The 21,442-nt window shown below is 36.6% G+C and overlaps 1 protein-coding gene across 1 annotated transcript in view; it reads left to right on the forward strand.

Moving 5' to 3' along the window:
- LOC140139946 (nuclear factor 1 B-type-like) overlaps positions 1–21,442 on the forward strand; it is a 74,262-nt gene that overhangs the window by 19,004 nt on the left and 33,816 nt on the right. The window contains exon 3 of the mRNA XM_072161734.1: positions 2,791–2,856. Within this exon, the coding sequence (XP_072017835.1) occupies positions 2,791–2,856 (66 nt within the window). The remainder of the gene's footprint in view (positions 1–2,790; positions 2,857–21,442) is intronic.

Consider the following 21,442-nt stretch of genomic DNA (forward strand, 5'->3'; position numbering starts at 1 on the left):
GCCACTGATATTCTGGATCGGTGCTGATGTGTTCAATGACTACAAAAGTCCAGTGACTGTCACTTCCCCATATATCACAGGCATGGCGTGGCTTGCAAAATTGCTAAAACGGTTGCTCCATGTGGAAACACACTTTGATCTGGATGGGACCATTGCAATGACACTCTTTCCAATCCAATATTATTATATCCCTGAGGTGATGACTTGTCTGTCTAAACCTGAGCTAAAGTTTGTTATTCATACTTAGGCCTACATTTATGCTCCTTTTACATGCAGGGATTATAGCTCATCAACTTTTAAGTTTTAAAATTTTACTGGCAGGTACACAAACAATGATCTTAAATAAAAGATAAAAACAAATCATAATTTTGTTTAAAGGTCGGTGGTTATTGGGGGAAACCACACACTTCCTTTTCATTTCTAAAATAGTAAAATGTTATTTGAAATGTGGAGAGGAAATAGGCTAACAGATGATCGGAGGTACTGATCTATGAAAATGGCACTAGGTGAGAGTTTAATGCTGAAAACTAACACCAGTTCTCATACACATGCCCCATCTGTTCCTTAATCAAACAATGGCAGATTTGAACTTAGCACTTGAGGATGAGTGAGGAAATAGTACTCTGATTGACAAAAGTTGGATTTGTTTTTGTGAGAATTGTATGTCATGTTTGGAACTTTGGCACAGAGGATGAGACATTTTAGGGATGTGAATAATATATATAGAAGGATTTATACATGTTAATGACGGGAAGTCGTGAACGCCAATGATATCCTGCATCTGCGCTGATGCGTTAAACAGATTCAATGCGCTACCCATGTAGGCCTTATTTTCAGATATTGTTGGTACATGAATTCATGATTCTAGCAGATGTGACTATAAGGGCTACTTAAAAAGCTTGTGTTCAAATTATGAGGAAATTAAATGATATTTTGGCTTACTTAAAATAAATTAGGCCATCAATATGACCTGCTTCCTGTTAAAAAGAAGTAAACATGGTCCTTTGTGGCATCAATTGTTTGAAAAGTAGGCCTATTTGTTTTTCCCTGGTTTCAGGGAAAAACATAGAATAGGTAATAAGGCCAAAAAAAAAAAAAAAAGGTTTGTCTCACGTAACCCGCCAAGATAAGTATGTGAAAGCGATACAGCGCGTTTGTCTACGCGCTGACCGCCTTTTTAAAGGTTTTTTTTTTTTTTTTTTTTTTTTTCCCGATTTTTCCGGTTCCCAATAGTTCGACCAACGTAGTAAAAATGAATTCCTCAATGTCAGAAAACCATCGAAAATGTCAGGCAGCGCGTATGCCATTAGTGTTGCAGATAGCCCGTAACCCACACCGTAGCCTCAGTCTCGCTAGTTTCACGCCATCCTTGCAACGGCACGGAGCGTAAAGCCGACGAAGCAAAGTGGATGCAATATAAAAGGACTTAGCCTACGGAGAACTCTGCGATCGAGTGAAGCCATGTTGTTTTCATAAATTTTTGTATTTTTGTAGCTGTTTTTAACGAATTTTTACCGTTTATTTCAACATGATTGTTCGATTCGTATAGTTAAAACAGGGGGACTGTGCTGAGGAATTGGGCACTGCATCGGTGCGCCGATTCGGTTACTCTGAATGCCCTAAAAAATGAGTTGGTGTCGGGGCGAAGCTGTAACCCGTATTTTCCGGCAATTGAAAATTTGTTGCTTCTCTTTCATTGTAAGACCACTTGTAGTTTTCCAATACCTGTCTTGTGATTTTCATTTGTCTCAGGCTAAAAAAAACAAAAAACAAAAAAAAAAAACGCATTAGCATAAAAAAAAAAAAAAAAAAAAAAAAAAAAGCATAGCACTTAGCTTTTTTGGCAAATGTTCGTGAGACAAACCTTTTTTTTTTTTTGGCCTAATAGACTTTATAAAATCATGATAATATGCTGCTTTGTTGTGTCATTACATAGGCCTCTATAGATTAAAACAGCTTGAAATCATAGATATATTTGTAGATTTTCTCAGAATACAGGAAGGCAAGTTATGGGAATAGGAAAGAAAGAAAACTGTATTCTGAATGACCAAATCTCCCGGGCAGTTATCAATTGATATGAATTACCCAAATCTACCCGCCCACACAAAAGTGGAAGTGATGTTCATTTAGCCACTATTAAATGGGAAAGTGTTAAGTCTTTGTCACCATACATGGTATTGACTTACTTGTATTAGCTAATTAACCGCCTCATTAACTCTTTAAAAGTATTTGAGTAATCCTTTATTGTCATATTGGGGCCTTTTCTTGATGTTTTTTTTTCAAAATCAGTGATTTGGATCAAGTTTGACACCATGTCATCATGTTGTTTGATCTAGACTTCCTGTGCATAGAGTGTAGGGTGGATGACCAAGAACACTTTGCCTTTTCGCAGCGAATATTTTGTGAGTTTTTTGAACTTTTTATGAAGAAAATGGGAAAGTTACAAATTACATTACTTGTTTATGAATTCACATGTCGCCTGCTTGCAACACAAATTGTTATCTATAAGAGCCGCTTGGAGCGCAAAAAAGTTAACTGCTTAGGTTTAACAAAGGCGGTTAACCTTTCTGTGTTCCAAATAGCCTTAGCAGTTGTAGCATAGATTTAAACAGAAATATAAAATGTCTATGGTTAGATAAGAATTGGAAGTTAATTGTCGAAGGAATAGGGTGGGGACACAGTCCTCAAATTTGAGGACTCTCACATGCTTGTGCCCCTGATTGACTGATATTTATTTTTAAATCAGATCCAATGTTTACTGATGATTTTTTGTGTGTCTTATTTCTATAGAGAGAGCCTTAAGTGACTGTGGTGATAACCTGTCAGTAAGGAGTGGCAGTGATCCAGATTTACAAGGTATTTATAGTAATAATTATGCATGCCCCTCTTCCAAATTGTGGCCAATGGTCTCCCTCTTCTGGTGTACTAATATGCCCGTCCCTCTCTGCCCAAATGGACCCCTAACTTGACCTTTTCTGGTTAACCTATGCATAATTTCCCCCTCTTCCCAAATATGACAGTGGTCTCTCCCCTCTGGTTAAAAGCCCCTTCTCACCAGGGCTCCCCCTTCCCAATGGTCTTCATAGAAAGTTAAAAATATCATAAGGGCAGAGACCATACAGGTCAGCCCTGTTGAAACCCCCTTTATTGAGTCAATGACCCCTAATATGATACAACCCTTGTCAGTGGTATTAAAAGAAATTGACTATCAATCATCATACATTCATAGTAATAAGTATTCTCAATATTATTTGACAAAATAGTTGGGATGTAAACTAAAGGTGAATTAGGAAGTAGGTCACAGTACTCCAATTTCTCAGAATCCAAAAAGTCAGCAATTTCTTGAGGATGAGTGTGCGAGGCCTCTGGGGGTTGAGATGCTCATGAACTGGGTGTTATTCACCAAACTGGGCCAAACTCATAGCAGGGTGTGTCATTTTGTTTGTGGACTTTGGTTTTGACTTTTTGCAGGGGAGCCAGCCTTGAAATAAGCGAACTTGAACCAGGAGCAATTTGTTTTTGAGCAACTTCTGAAGAAACAGGAGAAATTTTCAAAAAGTAAAGCTTTTTCTGCATGCAGCGTACCAGCACTACTGCATCAAGTACAAACCTGGAACCAAGAGCAATTGGTGTCAGAAAATTGCTCCTGGTTCATGTGAATTTTACAAGGACCAGGACTCCAGGAGCAATTTGTGGCTTAACAAGGGCAAATTTGCTCCCAGCACCTGTACATGTCATCATCTGAGTAACCAATCAAAACAGAGCTCAGATCTTTTTTGCAATTTTAAGCTACCCTTCATCCCTACCGACTATTCTTACCACATCTCAGATTGGTTCAATACATGATATTGATAATTAGGACCTACATGTATTAGGCATCTTTGTAACCAATCAAAATAGTTCTTACAGATAATTCAGCGGGTAGTGCCCATGAGGTTTTAAATAACTTTGATTTTCATAACTTTTTCTGTCCATTGACCAATAAATCCAACTGTCATATTGCTGGATAGACATACAGGCTGAGTCAAAAAGAAGTAAACTCTTGTTTGAAGGGCTGTAACTAGAGATCTGTAAGGAATCTGCTAAAAATGAAAATATCATTGGAAAGTTATACTCATTTGAATACAACCACGTAGCTGCACACGGTTTCACTTCCCAAGTACCTATTATATTGTTTGGTAAGGCCTCATGTTAATGGGTTCTTTTCAATATGAATCTTACCTCATTGCACTACATTATTATGAAACGGGCCAAATGACAACATGGCAGGCACTACAATTTACCGCACGGGATCGCACATTTCTGTCGACGAAATATCATGAAACTAAGAGTCCCACTGAAGTTCAGCGTCTTTTTCGTCTCCAGTCTCCTACAGCTAATCGGATTCCATGTAAGGGAGCAGTATATAAGAATGTGAACAAGCACAATGTGCATGGGACACTAAAAAACAGACATCCGGAAGCTTCATGCAGACCACGAACTGCTAGATCACAAGTGAAGATTGCTAGAGTTAGACATGCGTTACAGCAAAACCCAAAGATCAGCTCAAGACACAATCCTTTACCCAACATTCCCCAGTCAAGCTTCTGCCAGATCGTTCGTAAAGACTTGAATTGGTATCCATACAAACTACAGTACCGTCATGGACTTCATCCTGGGGACGCCGCTTGTAATTAATTAAAAGCAAAAGTTGTCAATTCAACAATAAATCTTGTTAGTACTTTGTTGATTCGAAATTGAAATGGATGAAAATCAATCGGCCGTGTGCAGCTACAAAAATGGGTGGTTGTATTCAAATGAGTATAACTTTAGTTTGCTGTGCGCAATTACAACAATTCTTTTTTTTATTTACATGTGTAGAGTTTGCTCTTTCCAATAATATTTTCATTTTCAGCAGATTCTTTACATATCTCTAGTTACAGCCCTTCAAACAAGAGTTTACTTCTTTTTGACTCAGCCTGTAGATGTAAGTTGTGGCAGTTGAAACCAATGTCTAGAAAATAGGAGAAATTGAAATATATATATACTAGGCCCCTATATGGAAAATTTGAAGGTTATTTAAAGAAGAATTTTGTTTCAAACTGGTATGAATAATTTACTTATTCTTGCAAAATATAGCATGTGGGCTAACCAAACCAGCCCATCAAGACAGGACAATTTAATTCAAATTGATCTCCTATTGTCCATCTTGGAGTCATTCAAACGCTTGGAGATAAAAAGTTCAATGCCATAGCAGTCAGTCACATCCATTGCAAAGCTTTCTCTCTCTGCCCCATTGAGTACAATGTCATCGGCCATAGGTTTATTCACTGCTCCCTGCACATGCACATTAGCTGGGACATTACCCCAGATTCCTGAAATACATGTATTTGATGTATGGGGCTACTCACACTTGTCAATGTGAGACGATTTAGTAGAGGAACATTTTCTTGGTCGGATTCCAAGAAAGTTCTTTCCTGGATTTTGGTGTATTAAAATGATGGAGAAACTTAGAACTCAAAAAAGGAAGTGTGTCTGGACTCTAAGAGAGAGATTGCAGATTGGAAATATTGCACATGCGGGTTTACAGGCCCTGCGTGGTGTGATTTTTAAATTTCTGAGAAAAAAAGAGAATAACTGAATAATAAAACTCATAGTGCATTTAAAAATGTGTCTTATCTAAGGGTGTGAGTGAGTCCCGGGAATTCAAATCCCGCCCGAGAACCCTATTACTCGGGCAGGAAATTCCCTGCCCGGGTACCCGAAATAAAAAAATTAAAAATTTTTTTTAAAGTTATTTATTTTTGCGGTTTTGTAGTGTACCTGGACCTAGACCTAAGGGTTTTTTGGGTTTTTTTGCAATTTGGTACCCGGTTACCTGCCCAAAAATGCGCTGGGTACCGGGCACAAAATTACCCGAAAATCACAACCCTAGTCTTATCACAACGGTGGGAATTTCAGTGTATTAGGAAAGGAACTTGTCAGGTCAGCTAAATAAGATTGATTGAAAACCATTTTTACCCATTCTTAAAATGTGTACCCTCTCTGTATAAAACAGAATGACAATCCCACATAATAACTTAAAATATGTATGTGGCTACCAGAACAAGGTGAAAGAAAAGAAACTTCACCAATTGTTCCAATATTTAATCGAGAGCAATGACATTGAACAATATAATGGCGGTACATGGTTGAATTATTTCAAACTATTTTTCATCGTTTTACCTGAATTTGTTAACAAGTTCAATTACCTTAAAATGAGCATTTAATACCAACACTTTTTATGACAAAACCACCACATTCAACAATACAAATACCGTATTTGCACTGAGAAAAACTTGGTAAATTACAGAGCGTGTAAGTCTGTGAGTTACTCTTTTGAAGCCCTCTTCATGTAAATTTCTACAAAATTAATATGATTCACAGTTCATTATAGATAAAGATGCAATTATGTTTAAAAGTAGAATAATCATAATTTGAAAGCAACTTGAACTGTTTATTTGTCTGTTGGTGCTGAATTTGGTAGGTATGGTCGAACCATTGGCAGTGGTGGCACTACGGGGGAACAAGGGGGCCCCAAAATATTTTTCTTGCCCCCCCAATTACGTAAATTTTCACTTTTTGCGGCAATTTTGGGCAAATTCAAAGAAATTCACTTTTTCCCCCAATGCCGGCCCCCCACGAGAAAAATTCCTGGTACCGCCACTGACCATTGGGCTATTGCAGTTGAAACCATTCCACTCAGGGAGTTTAGATTTCAAATGGAGTCACCCATTCAGGGTACTCTTGGCCCTATTCGAAATTCACTCTCCCTGTGAGGAAGATTAAAGTCACATCTTTTAGAGGATGTGTTTAGATTTGAGCTGGAATTGCCCAATTTTATTCCATGTGTAAATGGGGTCTAAAATCCTATACTTTCTATTGGGGCAAAATTTGCTATTGTTAAAAGTAGCCCAAAGTAGCAGCTGAGCTGGCATTACTGTGTAAACGAACAGGTGATTAAACTAAATATTAGTTTGAAAAAATTGAAATACCTTCACGTGTGACCGTGAAACTTGCCCATCCGGTTTGAACCAATTGACACAATGGTCTTTCAGCAATCCTTTTCATTTAGTTTCGCAACTTACTATCATCAGGATCCATACTGTAACAAAAGCCTCTTCACAATCTGCGAGTTAGTAACTTTTGGAAGCAAGGACGATCAACTTTGAAAGTATTCATGTCACCTTGTGACTCATCCGTTGGACACCGTCAAGCGTGTATACCGTTTTGTGTGTGCGTAGATAATAATGCACCGCTTTGTCAGAAAGTTGAATCAAACTAAATCGTTCAAGTGAAAAGTAGTTCAACGATTTTTGTGAAAAAAATCCACCTTGTGCTTACTAATAGTGCCAGGATATTTTTGCTGGTTTAATTTTTTTGGATTTGATCAATTTTGGACTGTTTAGCAGTGGCGTAGCTAGCACATGTGGCACCCAGGGCTAAGGATACATAATGAGCCCCCCTCCCCGATTCTTGACACATTTGCCCACGGAGCTTGTGAAAATTTGCACAAATAGGGCCTACCACTAGGGCTATTTCATTATAAATGACACGTTCACAAAAATGGCTTTTATCATATCTGGTTGATATAATTAGGGTGATAATGCAGTGTTATTAACTTAATTCTAAGTATGCCACAAACTACAAGCTACATGAGCATTTTTACAGAATTCTGTCTATTTTTTGTATAAAAAAATTGCCAAAAGGTACATTTTTAACCCAATTTTGGAGTCCCATTTCATTTTGCCCATGTATTCTGAATTAATTCTTTGAAAAATTAGGTACATTCTATGGCAATGTGCTTGTTGCAATGAAAATATGATATGTGTGGAACATCATGCAAGTTGAATGGTGAAAATTGGTGCAAAATGTTAAAATTCCAGAGATTCTTGCAAAATTGGCATTTTCGTTAAATAAAAAAATGAGTGTCCTCTCCAATTCATGCCTCCATTTTTGTTAACATTAAAGAGGAAATATAAACCCTTACCCTACCTGTATAATCTGTGTTATATTACCAATTGATGGGACAGGGCACTGATTGAGGAATTCATTTATTTTACATACAGTAGACCACTTGTTCTTGATACCACAGTTCCGCGTTAAAAATTTGTCCTCTCCAGAACTGAAGTTAATTACTAATTGTTGAAATAAGAAGGGTTATATCATAGAATGTGAAATTTGTAGAGGAAGAGTGGTCTTCCTTCTACCAAGGTGGCACATGATTTGGTATTTGTTGCATTTTTGCAAGCCTGTATCCACGATTCTGTTTGCAATTTAACAAATGTCCTCTCCAGCACAATTATGTCATTTCCATGAATTGGTAAACAAACTAAAAAATAAAAATTTCAAAGAGCCAAACCTACAAGAAATTTTTGCATTTTATTGCAAATTATGCTTACAAACCACTTTAGTGTTCAAATTATTGTCCAGTTGTTGAGAACACATATGATATTATTCTGCATTGAACTTCGGTTAGCTAAAAATTGCAATATTCCTAATTTAACCAGAATATTAACCCTGTTTGTAGTGGATTTTAAATGCTGGGGATCTTTTATGCAATAATATTGATGCAGCTAAAGTTAAAGTATGCTTTATTATGTGTTAAAAATGTGTCCTATCCAGAACAAATGACACAGGAGGGGACTTTTATTTTAGGTTTTCCATGACTAGTACAACAGATTGACGCAGAATACTCACTTATGCATCAGTGTAGCTATTGGGCAGGACAAAATGACTATTTCATGAATTTTTCATGTGAAGATAAAGTTTATCCTTAAAAATATGTAGTAATTTTGCACCATTTATCTGGATTAGTATCAATTTACTAATTGTTTTATATTGAAACTGGCATATTTAAGACACTGAAGTGTAAAGGAACATACAACAATTATTACAGACTAAATATGAATAAGTATGAACCCAATGTTGGTTACATATACTCTTTCAAAGTTGTGTATTAAATTGTTTAAAAAATGTCCCCTCCAGACGGCAGCTATGTTTTTACACAGCAAAAATTCAATTTAATTTTTTAATGGTTCCTGAGGGTTTGACGCTCTAATATTTTGAGAATTATTGACACACCATCTGAACTTTGAAATGATAATGAATTTGCATGAAATAAATGAGTTTGAATTTTGACCCCTTTTGGGACTCAATGTTGTCATTTATAATGAAATAGCCCACTAGTTAATTTTGGTTATAATAATGAGGTTGAATATCGGTCTCAAATTGATCTTTCAAATGATTTTGTGCTGAAATTCGCATGAAGTATGGCCATGGCACCCAGGGCATGTTCCTCTGTACACAAGTGGAAAATTTCCCCCTATACAGTAAAATAATTATTTTGTATAGTGGCTGATGAAAAATGTACTATCAAAGGTAGAATCATGTCAAAGAAAAGTTTATTATGGCTAGATGTTGAAATTCTGTATTATTTGGAAAGTTGAAAAAATTAAGTTGATAATTATGGTGATCAAAATTACTCCAAAAAAATTCTAAGGCCTTGTACACCATGTGAAAGAACTGTCTCATATTTGGTAAAAACAGGAAGTTTATTTGCTCTTTCATTTGTGAATATTACAGCTCTGCGAAAATACAAGTTGATTTTGTTGTAAATTGTTTCTCATAGTTGGTTTAACTTTTGATCACATTTGCCAATTGACCTTGACTTACAAAGGGATGAGCAGTGACCCAAATGTAATCAATTGTACAACTATTGGCTATTGATCAAGTTCAATGACAAAATGGCATTGAAAAGTAAATGTTCAAAGTGGGTATAAAAATTGGAGGTCAATGCACTAGCTTATGCTGGTTCAAAGTAATGGGGGGGGGGGGCACTGACTGTGCCTACTGGAGTAGGGCCATTTGGGGATGGGGGCCCCTATTGGTGAAGATTTTTAAATATCTAACCTAACTGTGTATAAATGCATGAAATTAAAAAAAACAAACTTGCCGCCTTCGGCAGCAAAAAAAAAAAAAACTCGCGCCGCCTTGGCGTAAAAAAAAAATCTTCCCCCGACCCCAACTTCCTACCCCCCCCCCCCCTGAGTATCTAATGGTGCGTCCCTTATCACTTGAAAGCTAAGATGGCCAAATAACACAAAAATCAACATGCTGAATAAAAATAACGGATTAAGCTTTCAGTTGATTCAGAGTGATAAGGTCTTTACAAAGAAAGAATTCACCCTTGGGGATATGAATACAAAAATTAAACTGATGGAAATTCCGGTTCCTTGTAGCTCTCCGCTGTGTATGTAGGTCAAGTACTGAGTATTTGTAAAAGATACAATTCTAGATTGTTCGGAAACCCTGTTCATGCTATTATCAACAGAATGTTTTACAATCCTAGATTGTTCAGTTACTCCCTTAGATGTGTTAACCCTGTTCATGCTAAGTATCAGCAGAATGTTTTTTTTTTAAACAAAGTTTATTTTTTTTACTCAAATGTTAGGAGTAAAATAATAGTAAATTTGATATCGACAGTAGCTAGGTTGAGGGGTTCGATTCCACAATGACGTCAAGAATTGCTTCCATCTTTCCTTCAAATATAGCCTCAACATACAGTCCTAACCAGGAAAATTGCCTTTGTATTTCCATGTTTGTTACTTTTCGACATTCCCAAATAATAATTTCAACCCCTCTACTGAAATTTATTAAAGACAACACTAAACTAATCAGGTATCAATATAGCAAGCTCAAATAGCCCTGGCATAAATTTGAGGGTCTAAAGATATGGACCGGATCCACATAGAAAAGTTTTCTATAAATGTGGTACTTTGTGTGTACCAAAAGTACAACTTTGAGTAGCAAGCATCATCGCTTTAAAAAAGGTTGTGCAACCCTATTGCTAAGAACTTGAAGCACGTACATGCTAGCATTAGCCAGCTAGCCGGAAGCTGAGAGTGGGGCCCATGCATGCATGCATGCATGCATACACTCACAAGCGCATGCAGCAAGTTAATGTTTTGTTTTGGTTAGCATCTCTGTGCGCACATAAGTACATGATGTACAGTAGTTGGACTACCTGCGGAGACATTTTTCAAGGCCATGTACATGCATTTCAATTGGAGCTAACAAGTAATACATGTTTCTTCATCCGTGTAGAACTTTGACCCCAGTTTGCGTAACTACTATGAGGGAACAATAGATAAAGTTGGGGTAACCCCTGACTTAAAGCCTTGGGGCGTTAATCGTTGAATGAGTTGTTGAACGTAATTTGAATACAGTGGGTGGGTGTGTAATAAATACATAAAATTAATATTGGGTTTAGATCAAGAAAGGGCTATCTGCAATAGTTGCCAGGTGTCATGTGCACACTGCACAATAATAGAATGCACTAGTGGTCAAATTGTCTATAGTATAGGGCAGCTATTGCAGATAGGCCATATCATATTCATCATATCGGCGGATTAGAGCAAGAAAGGCCTTTCTGCAATAGCTGCCAGGTGTCATATGTACATGTACAATATAATAGCACTAATGGTCAAATTGTCTGGGCAGCTATTGCAGGTACTCCTTTCTTGGACCAAACCCATGATTAGGAGATGTGTTGCATAACATCTAGAATTGATGATGTCATCGGAAATTGTAATCATACTGATCAACAATATTAAAAATGGTTTAATTCAATTGCACTTGAGTTATCTTTACGAAAATATATTTGTTGATTGTATTGAAAAGATGTGAATATGCATAAATCCATGCATGTTGAGGCACAGGATGTGTGCACACGTGCTAGTAAGAAAAGTTTTGCTGATTTATTGTCTCGCATTTAAAGAAGAAAGATGTTGTTATTGTACTTTTGATAATGGGTTGCCAGTGTTATGAAATCTAAACACAAGCGCCTGACTTCCGTTTCCTTTCCCTTCTCACTGATGCCACGCTGAATTAAGTTTCTTGAAATGATCTCGCCAGAGGCTTATTGTAGGGATTTCTGTAAAAACTTTGACAAGATCAAAATAATTATTAAATTTGATTCGGATTGTTACTACAATTGAAATCACAAACTTTTGATTCCTCATGCATTTATAGGTACTGATCAATGGAAACGCAATTATAGAAACAGCCCTTGAGGCTGTTGAAAGTGGGAAGTTTCTTTTCTTGATCTTAAAGAGTAAGACTGCATTTTAATCTTGATCTTGATTGCTGGAAGTGGCCTCCTTTACTTCAGTTTGTTCAGAATTCAATTCTCTTCTTTTTGTTCCATTCAATGTATGGAACAGCAAGGTAGAAACTGATTAGAATAAATGTTTCTAGAGTCAAAATTATATTATGACCCGTATTGGACATTTCAATCTTCAGAGTGTCATCTCAGTTTGAGCAGTATTTTGAGTGTGAGAATGTTTTTTTGGTTTTTTTTTAAGTTTAAAGTTTCAGTTTGAAGGGGTGTATGTGTGATGCTAGATCAGTAACTATAAAAAGAGTAAAAACTCTTCTAATTTCTCAAATATATGAGAAGCAATTTGGGAACGGGTCAAAACCGGGAAGAGTGCAACTTGGAAAAGGCTAAAAATGATTCTTTTTAGCAAGGAAAAGGTTTAATAGTTTGATTGACTGAAACTTCAAGAATCGAGATGGAAGGCATTTTATTGGAATCAACAGCAATTTAATAGCTATAATGTAAATGACTCATTGCCACGATTAGGAGCTATAATATAATCAACAATTGGTGGGGCACCATTGTCAAAAAGGCATTCAATTTACTGTGTATTACAGCAGAAATGCTTTGTGCTGGTTATTGTGAAATAGCTAGAGGTTGCATTATATTTATAAGCACAAACATTGGTTATGATATTTTCTGGGTAAATATGTTATTTGGTATTGTTGAACACATTGCTGTATGTTTTGTTGTAACTGGTTCTCATGGAGGCCGGTGACCCCCTACCCCATAAGATACCACAGTCCTGAACAGAATACTGAAGGGTCCCAAACCTGCATGCAGGCCTGTACACAGGATTTTTTTTTGGGGGGGGGGGGGTCCAAAAAGTGGACTTTTTTGCTGGTGCAGATTTTTTGTATAAAGTGGACCTAAATCTCATTAAAAATTATCCTTTTTTTAAATTTCTGAACACCTTATCACCAGAAAGTGAAAAATTTGTAAATTTTCTCCGAAAATTTGTAAATTTTCTCCTGACGTTTGCACCGCCTTTCTACTGAAAACTAACTGTTGTCATGCGGCTCAGAAATTGTATCATTCTCGATACATTATTGTTTACATATTATTTTTAAGTGAAAACAAATCGAAACTCTTTCTCGTACATCAGAAACAAACAATCCAGGCATGTGACTTGAGTTTGGCCTTAGTCAGAAGTGTATTATTGATTGTTTGCTTGTTTGTTTTAGGGTTTTAACAGAATAATTGTCAAGTTGAAACAAAAGTGCAACAAAATAAAATTAGGCATTATGACTTCCATTACATGAGCAATATATATAAAACATGATGACAACATCATCCTCCAGCACAATCAGATACAAAGTTCAGAGAGTACAAACATATGTACAAGTCTGTAAATTGTAAAAAGCACACCCTGTGGTATTCTGGGAATTGGATACCATATATCCAAATGCTATTGGTTAATTCTCAACCCAAGCATGATTGAATTGTTGTTGAACTTTGACATGTGGCAATTAATTGTGCTACATTTTGTGTTACATGTAATGAAGATATCTTACCCTTCCCAGAATCCTTTACATCACCTCATTTCATCAAATGACACTCCCATTACTTTAGGCTAATGAAACTTGATGTTGAGTTTAGCGTCCCATTTTTTCCAGCTCATAATGAGGCAACTATTTCATTATTCATTATTCATTATTTTCCAGATTTCATTATATTCATAATAAACGGCCTTTTTCTCAATACAATCCTTATACGCTTCTGTTCATTCTATTTGGGTATCTTGTGTCCCAATATAATGTCAGTAACACATATAACATTCATAAAAATATATTTTGCTTTTTGTTTTTCCAAACTTTAAATCAAGTCTCCGATTTCCACTGACCTCTCCGTATACATTTGAGGATGGAGGGAAATGGGGGGGGGGTGACTCATTTATATAATAATATAATAACAAAATCATGCAGAACATTATGAAATAATTATTATCGTCACCAATTTGTTAAAAATATACATGGCTTTCAATAGTATATAAACATAAATCCATCTGGTCAACATAGGCATAGATCCCGGGGGGGGGTAAATCCCCAATATTCTGCTAGGGGATGGTCCATACAATCATCCCCCCAATGTTGAAGCCAGCTGTATGTGAGTTTCTGACGTCTGTGAAATTAACCTCATATTTGGCCATTTTAACCTAAAACCTTTATTCCACTTTTGTACCATATTTCACCAATTTAGCTTCAATATGCCAAAAACATTTGCATGCTAAGAAAATTTTCCAACCCCATCCCCCTGCCCCCCCCCCCTCCCAATGTCAAAAAGAAATCTATGCCACTGCTGGTGAAAACATTTGGTCAGGTTCGGTTCAAATCTAGTCCACCCTGGTATCCCAAAGGTATAATTGAAATAATTGGATAGAGCAAGGGTCAAAGATTGGTATATTTTCAATGCTCAAATATTTTGATGAATTCTTCTAATAGTTTTTGAAGGCTTAAAATACAAAAGAAAGAGGTTTTAAAAATTTTCAGAACAAATTTTCTTGCTGGTTTAGTAGCAATTTTGCACAATAATGAATTATTTTCAGATTTTACATCTCAAACGCGGCACAAAATTCATAACGCGGGCGGGGGACGCTAAACTCAGAATCAAGTTTCAAGTGCCTTATACATGTTCCCTGTTTCATTTTGAGAATAAGACTGGTGAAACATGGGTCGATAGTCAAGAAATGAGCATATAGTTTGCAAGATCTAGATCTGCTCTTCTCACTGATGTGAAATCTAAGAAATGCATTATGGGAAGTGTAAAATATCTTTCCTGGTGTCAGTGGGAAGAAGAATTTCTTAGCAGGGTGAATACCCCCACTGAAATGTTCAGAATTTGTTTTCCAAGTAAAAACATTAATCCTCTTTTTGTTACCATTCAATTGATTTTTTTTTTCATCACTGGACAAAATTGATGATGAAGTTAAAAATATCCCACCACAACCAACAGCAGTAGGCAATTTGCCTTGGTCCCATATCCAACGGAGGCCGCTGACCCCCTGGATATAAGATGGGTTTAAAGTTGGCAACAAGGCTATAAAAACACCCAATTGGGTGACTTGTCAAGGTATGAGTGGATAGAAGTGAATAGGTAAGGTGAAAAGTAGGTGGATTTTGGCTGTCATGCCTTGGGGAGAACTGGCAACCTTGATGCAAAAAAAAAAAGTGAAAGTTATTTATTCATGCATGTAAAGGGGATAGAAGTTAAAAAGTTTGTGAAATTGAAGAATTTTGTGGTAGGAGATGGAGCATTATGTGAAGAACCACAGGAATGCAAGCCTACAGTGGGAAAAAAAACTTGGAATTGAAAACTTCATTTGATGTGCTGCCTAGATACAATGCACACCAAGAAAAATAAATTAAAGCAAATATGAATGAGAACTCTGTGATCCATGAGAAATTTTTTTAGTGGGAATGAGCAACTTGAGAAAAGTGTGGTGAGATGTTTTGTTTTTTTTTTATCCAAAAGTTCATGTGATCAAAAAAAGTGAATAAACTCAATTTGTAATAATAATTATAAAAGGTGCATTATTTGATGTGAAATGGGAGTTTATTATCCTGGTATTTGTGAATGGTTTTGAAATTTGGTCAGGTTCCAATAAAGAAAATGCTGATTATTGGTAAAAAAGGGCTGAACCTAGCTTTACTTTTGGGCTATGTTATGATCCGGAGTCAGTAACCGCTTTGCGCTTGGGCTACCCCTTTCGTGAGGGCCACAGACTGCCTCGCGCTTTGCACTCAGTCCAGTCCAGAGGGCTTGCTTCTCTCTCAAATTTTGCAATAAATCTCCCATGTGGATTTTTGGCTTAATTCTGTATTACATAAAGTACTGATCAGGGGTGAAATTGTATTCTAAGGTCGACTAGATTAACAAACTCTTTTAATCAGTATTTTTAATTACTTGCCTTTTAACAAAATCCCTAAATTCTGAAACAATTTTGCAACAAAGGTCATTAAGAAATATGTCTCCCCATACTTGGTTAATTTTAGAAATCATAAAATAAAAATAGCCTGTCATTAACCTATTTCAGGGTACAGCTCGCCACGCATCTGTGCGTTCAGTCACTCCCCTCTCAATGATGAGACTTTACCCCTCACTCTCCTGTCCCTGGGGATTTAAAGGATCAAGGGGACATTTACTTTTTAGGGTCGGTGGCTTGTAGGACATCCTGTCAACGAACGAACAGAGTGTAAAATACAAAAAGGTTTTTTGTTTGTTTTATTTTTTCATAGATTTACAAAAACAATATGATGCAAACTCAATACTTGCCATGTTTGGAGGGGTTATGTCGGGTAATAGATTGATTGGGGAAAAGTTTTGGGTCGCGGTTCCTTATAGTACGAAAAGCTTAAACTTCAAAACTTATGAAGTTGCTAGATTCTGCAAATAATTTGTATCTTTAAATAACTGCTATGACACAAGACAGCAGGGATGGCATCTCTGCTATCAGCTGTGTAAAGCCTAGACTGTATCCTAGAACTCTCATGGCTGGTTACGGTTCAACTAAATGTAGGTCATTTGGAATCGGATACACTATAATGGGTTGAGCTTGGTCAGCTAAAAATGCAGGTAATGAAACAAGGGCAAAATGACATCAAAATGCACCAATGTCAACTAACATTGTGGCTTAGATTTATCTAGGTTTGGTTGGTGGTTGATGATAGAGAGTTTCTGTGTACCTATGGTGAATTGACTAAAAAGTAAATTTTGTGACATGATTCGCACCTGCCACATTGTACAATCAATTGATGGGAGCATGAAGTTAGAAGTCCTTCTTAGATAAGCTGCTAATCAAAAACATAGGCTCTCTGTACTTTGGAAGTTGTACCCTTCTTGTTATGAACCACTCCCAAATGGACTTGAATTTCCCTGCCTACACCACTGCTTTTCCAACTCATCTGTAGAAGAAGTATTTTTTTCTTGTTCAGTTCCTCCATGCATGACACAATGGGTCCTGATTGAACCAGGTTGAAGCAACAGGCCCAAGCCAGACTGGCATGTGTGGAAAGAAAAGTAACAGAGAAAATTTGAGACCTTAAAACAAGAAAAAGATTTAAGGGCCATGTGTAGCCATAGATTCCGGTGCATCTTGTAACTTATAGCTAAATTGGTTAGGTGTTCTTTCCAATTATTCTGAAGTATATGTGATTTTGGCTCTAGGCCTGATCATCGCACAAAGTGGTTTTCACAACTGATTCTGAATACTAGATGAAGCCTGAATCGTTAGGGTGCTAGATTCTGGTGCGGAACGTGACAGTAGAAGTTGAAGGTTCTTTTTCCCACTTTATTATCTGTTTGATCTGTTTTGCGAGTTACGCAAGTTTCTTCTAGAATGTTTTGGGACTAGGTCATTGCTCGAAATGCTACATACATGTATATAGCGAGCGAGTGAGTTGCTTGGTAACAGTGCACTGCAAACACGAGTTAGAAGTGTTCCAGGAATACGTAGGGACCTAGAGGTTGATATCAATGTCTTCCCTGCATGCACTCTGATATTATATTGTGCCATGTGATGAAGGAGCCAATTTCAATGGTGATTTAGAAGTTGCTTGTTGGACCTAGGTGGATAATGTTTTGGAATATCTAATGATACCAAAATTTTGTCATTTTTGGAACATTTGCAGATATTAAATGTTGGGAAGTCCTTATCAAAGGTCTTTAAAATATGTTGCCTTGCATGTTTATTGTACTTCAGTTCTTGAAGTTAACTTTGGGTCTGAATGCCTCGCCCAATCAGGTGTCTTAACTGTCGACATGTCAACAAGTGTAGAAGTAGGTTGTAGCAGCAAGTACAAAATGTACATGCCTCACTGCAAGCGCATGGAACTTGCACGTCACAGGTATTGATGTGGCAAGAAGATGCCACACGTGAAAATGAGTGCCAGTTTGTCTCAAATTTCTCTCCATAAGAAAACAGACCCTTGATCTGTATTCTATGCATATTGACAGTAGTCACTATCGAGCTTTCCCATAATTCAACACATTTCAAGATATCTTGCAATGCATTGTGGGGTAGCATAAAATCAACATCTGGTAGGGACCTACTTGTAGGTCTGATGTCAGCTACCCCCTTCCTTCCTCCTAACAACTTCCACCCTCTTCTGTGTCTTGACATACTCTGTGCATTTCTGTCCCTGGGGGAAATAATGACATTTAGGTTAGGGGAGTATGTGTTGACATGCTTGATAACACTTTGTGTGTATTATTTGCAGTGATTTTGTTCCATGAAATAGAGGGGACGATCATTTACCTGTATAAATGGTGGAATCGTTAGAAAGTTTAGCATTATAGTTTATTTGCCTGTGTTGTACAATATGAAACTATAGTATATTAGCTTCATATTAATATGCATTTTAATGTAGCAAAAATTCAGAAGCTTGAATTGCAAAGTGATGTAGGCTGTTAATGTTTTGACATCTAGGCATGTAAAATATGATAAATATATGTTGGTGTTGGTGTTGCTTTATTTACCCATTGTGATGCAACTCTTACTAAAATGTTGTCAAGATGCCAAGCACAGCCAAGGGTGCGGGGAGGGTCATTGAACTATGAAAGTGTCCCAGCAAATTTGCACTTGATTGTATAGGGGATGCGAAAAAATAATCTATTAATATCAATAAAATCGCCATAACTCTCGAACGCGTTGCTCGATTTTTATAATTTTTTCAGTGATATCAAGATAATTTCATTATGCATTACATGATTAGCCAATTTTTTTTAAAAAATATTAAAATAAACATTTTTTTGAATATCAAACCCTGCAATGCATGCATTTTTCAAGGAATATTTGACACATTGATTGCTTATATTAGAGTGGACATATAAATTCTCCTTTGGAAGAATTTACAAACATAATAAAAGCAAACCAAAAAAGAAATTAAGAAAATATAGAAATAAATAGAACAGAATCATGATGTTTGTCTCATCATTGATCTTTCAAACTCATTACCCTATTTCAAATGCTATTATCGGAATGCACGTTAAACTCTTTAATATAGGCCTTCAACTACCCATCACAGACACGCTAATTCAACGTAACAATGCCATGCCAAAAAGTGTATATACAATTATATACAATTACACATTTTAAATGTGCTTATTATTGGTATTCAAAAATAAAAAAGAGATAACGAGCAGGATTTAAAAGGAAACATATCGGCGACAACGAGCTTCGAACCGAAGCCCTCATGATCACGAGGCAGTAAGCAAACCATTACACCATGGTTGAGCTGTTCTTATTCATGCGAATTTATTTATAACAAGGATAACAAGAATTAATGACGCTTAATAACGGTCTACCAGAATAATATAACTTAAAAGTTAATATATATTTATTTAACATTATGGTAGACCGTGCTCATTTGGCTTAAATGGAGGAATAATTACCAATAAACATATCAAAGTTAGGAAGGTATGTATAATGTGACCGTGTATATTCAAAATATACGTTAGATAAAAATGCTGAATACGACCAAAACATGAGTTTTAATGAATGAATTCATTAGATCGAAGCTCAATAACACAATACAGTAGCATTGCAATGATATGATTAAATACGCTGAAATCGAGTGCAATTGTCATCAGTCTCCCGGTTGCATATAGTTACTGCCCTTGCTTCTCGCCCCCGAGATCTCGAGTTCGATTCCATGTAATGCTATTTTTCTGTCTTTCTTTCTTTTTTCTTTCTTTTTCTTTCTTTCTTTCTATCTTTCTTTCTTTCTTTATGTTGCCAATTTACATTTACCAATGAACTAAAGGGAAACAATTGTTTTGTTTTATGATTTTTTTTGTTATTTCAGTAGGTATTTTTAACCGATTGTACTCTATCTTTCCAATATGATTTAATTTTGATTCGTTTTAAATTGTTTTAAAAGTGAATTTTGAGATAATGCGCTTATAATAGCAATCGTGTGTCAAATATGCCTTAAATAATGCATATATTACAGCGTTTTGATACCTAAAAATATTTAGTTTGACAAAAAATGACAATTAAAGTAACCAAAAAATGCGCAATGTTATTTTTTTAAATTAGTGAAAAAATCATGTCAATCGAGCAACGCGTTTGCGAGTTATGGTAATTTTACTGAAAGTAATAGATTATTTTTTGTCTTCTTCAATACAATCAAGTGCAAATTTCCTTGGGACACTTGTTCATATTTCGCGCCCTCTGTTCAATAAAACCGGTCATATGAAGTTCACCATGTGATATTTTATTTGTATAGTTTCCAACCTATTTTGAATCCTCCTCCCCACCAACCAATGTTGGAGCAAAAATATAGGCCATTTAAAAAATGAGGCGTTTGGTATACAACATTGAATAAGGGGTGCGGGGAGGGTCATTGAACTATGAAAGTGTCCCAGCAAATTTGCACTTGATTGTAGCTCCTTCAGGTCTTAAGGTCAACACAAAGATGGTCATTTGGCAGTCACAATCTCAGGGAATCTTGCCTTCGCTAAAAAAAACCCCGCTACTTCTCGCCCGCAGTGTTTCACTACTTTTGGCAAGAATCCATGACTTTCTTCAAGTGGTCCTGTGCCAAGAGGTCATCATCCACAACGTCACAACGAGGGAATCCCGCCTTCGCTAGTAAAAGCGTTACTTCTTGCATTTCAGTGTTCTGGCAGGAGTCCATCTCGGGACAAAACCCAAAAATAGTGGTTAGTTAACGGATGTGAGCTGCTTGTCAATAATGAAGCAACTTGACTTTGGCTCCGAGTCAATATTACAAGCCTTTACTTCCTGAAACCAATCAAATATTTTGTTTTGTGCTCTGACGTATCATAACAAATGTCTGCGACATTGTGTTTGAGTCCGTCATAGGGAGGGATTGCTGCACTTATGCGCTCACGCTTGAGTTATGTAAAGTAGCACGGTGAAACAAGTTGACCCATATAATACTCTTTTGTGTTGTGATGAAATTGATGGTGGTCTCCGTTGATCAAGGTCTGAAGAGTTAATGTATTAATATCGCAGCAAGACCCTTATTATAGAAATTATGTATAATATTGCGGTGAGACTCGGAAAGTAATTATAAATTGTGGTCAGTAGTCTCCTCTTGACAGTGTGTCAGATTCATTTTAAATTCAATGCAAAAGTACGCAGACACTTTAGAAACCACTAGTAGAAGTATGGCAGCTTCCCAAGTAAAGACATTTTATCAATTAGCTCAGTCCGCAGCCTTGAATGTGCTCTCTTGTATGCTGAAGCAGGGTGGCACTAATCTGTGCTTGGGGGTCCAGGATCTCCAATTTTCTGCAGTT

The sequence above is a fragment of the Amphiura filiformis genome, chromosome 2, assembly GCF_039555335.1.
Source record: "Amphiura filiformis chromosome 2, Afil_fr2py, whole genome shotgun sequence".
Lineage (NCBI taxonomy): Eukaryota > Metazoa > Echinodermata > Ophiuroidea > Amphilepidida > Amphiuridae > Amphiura > Amphiura filiformis.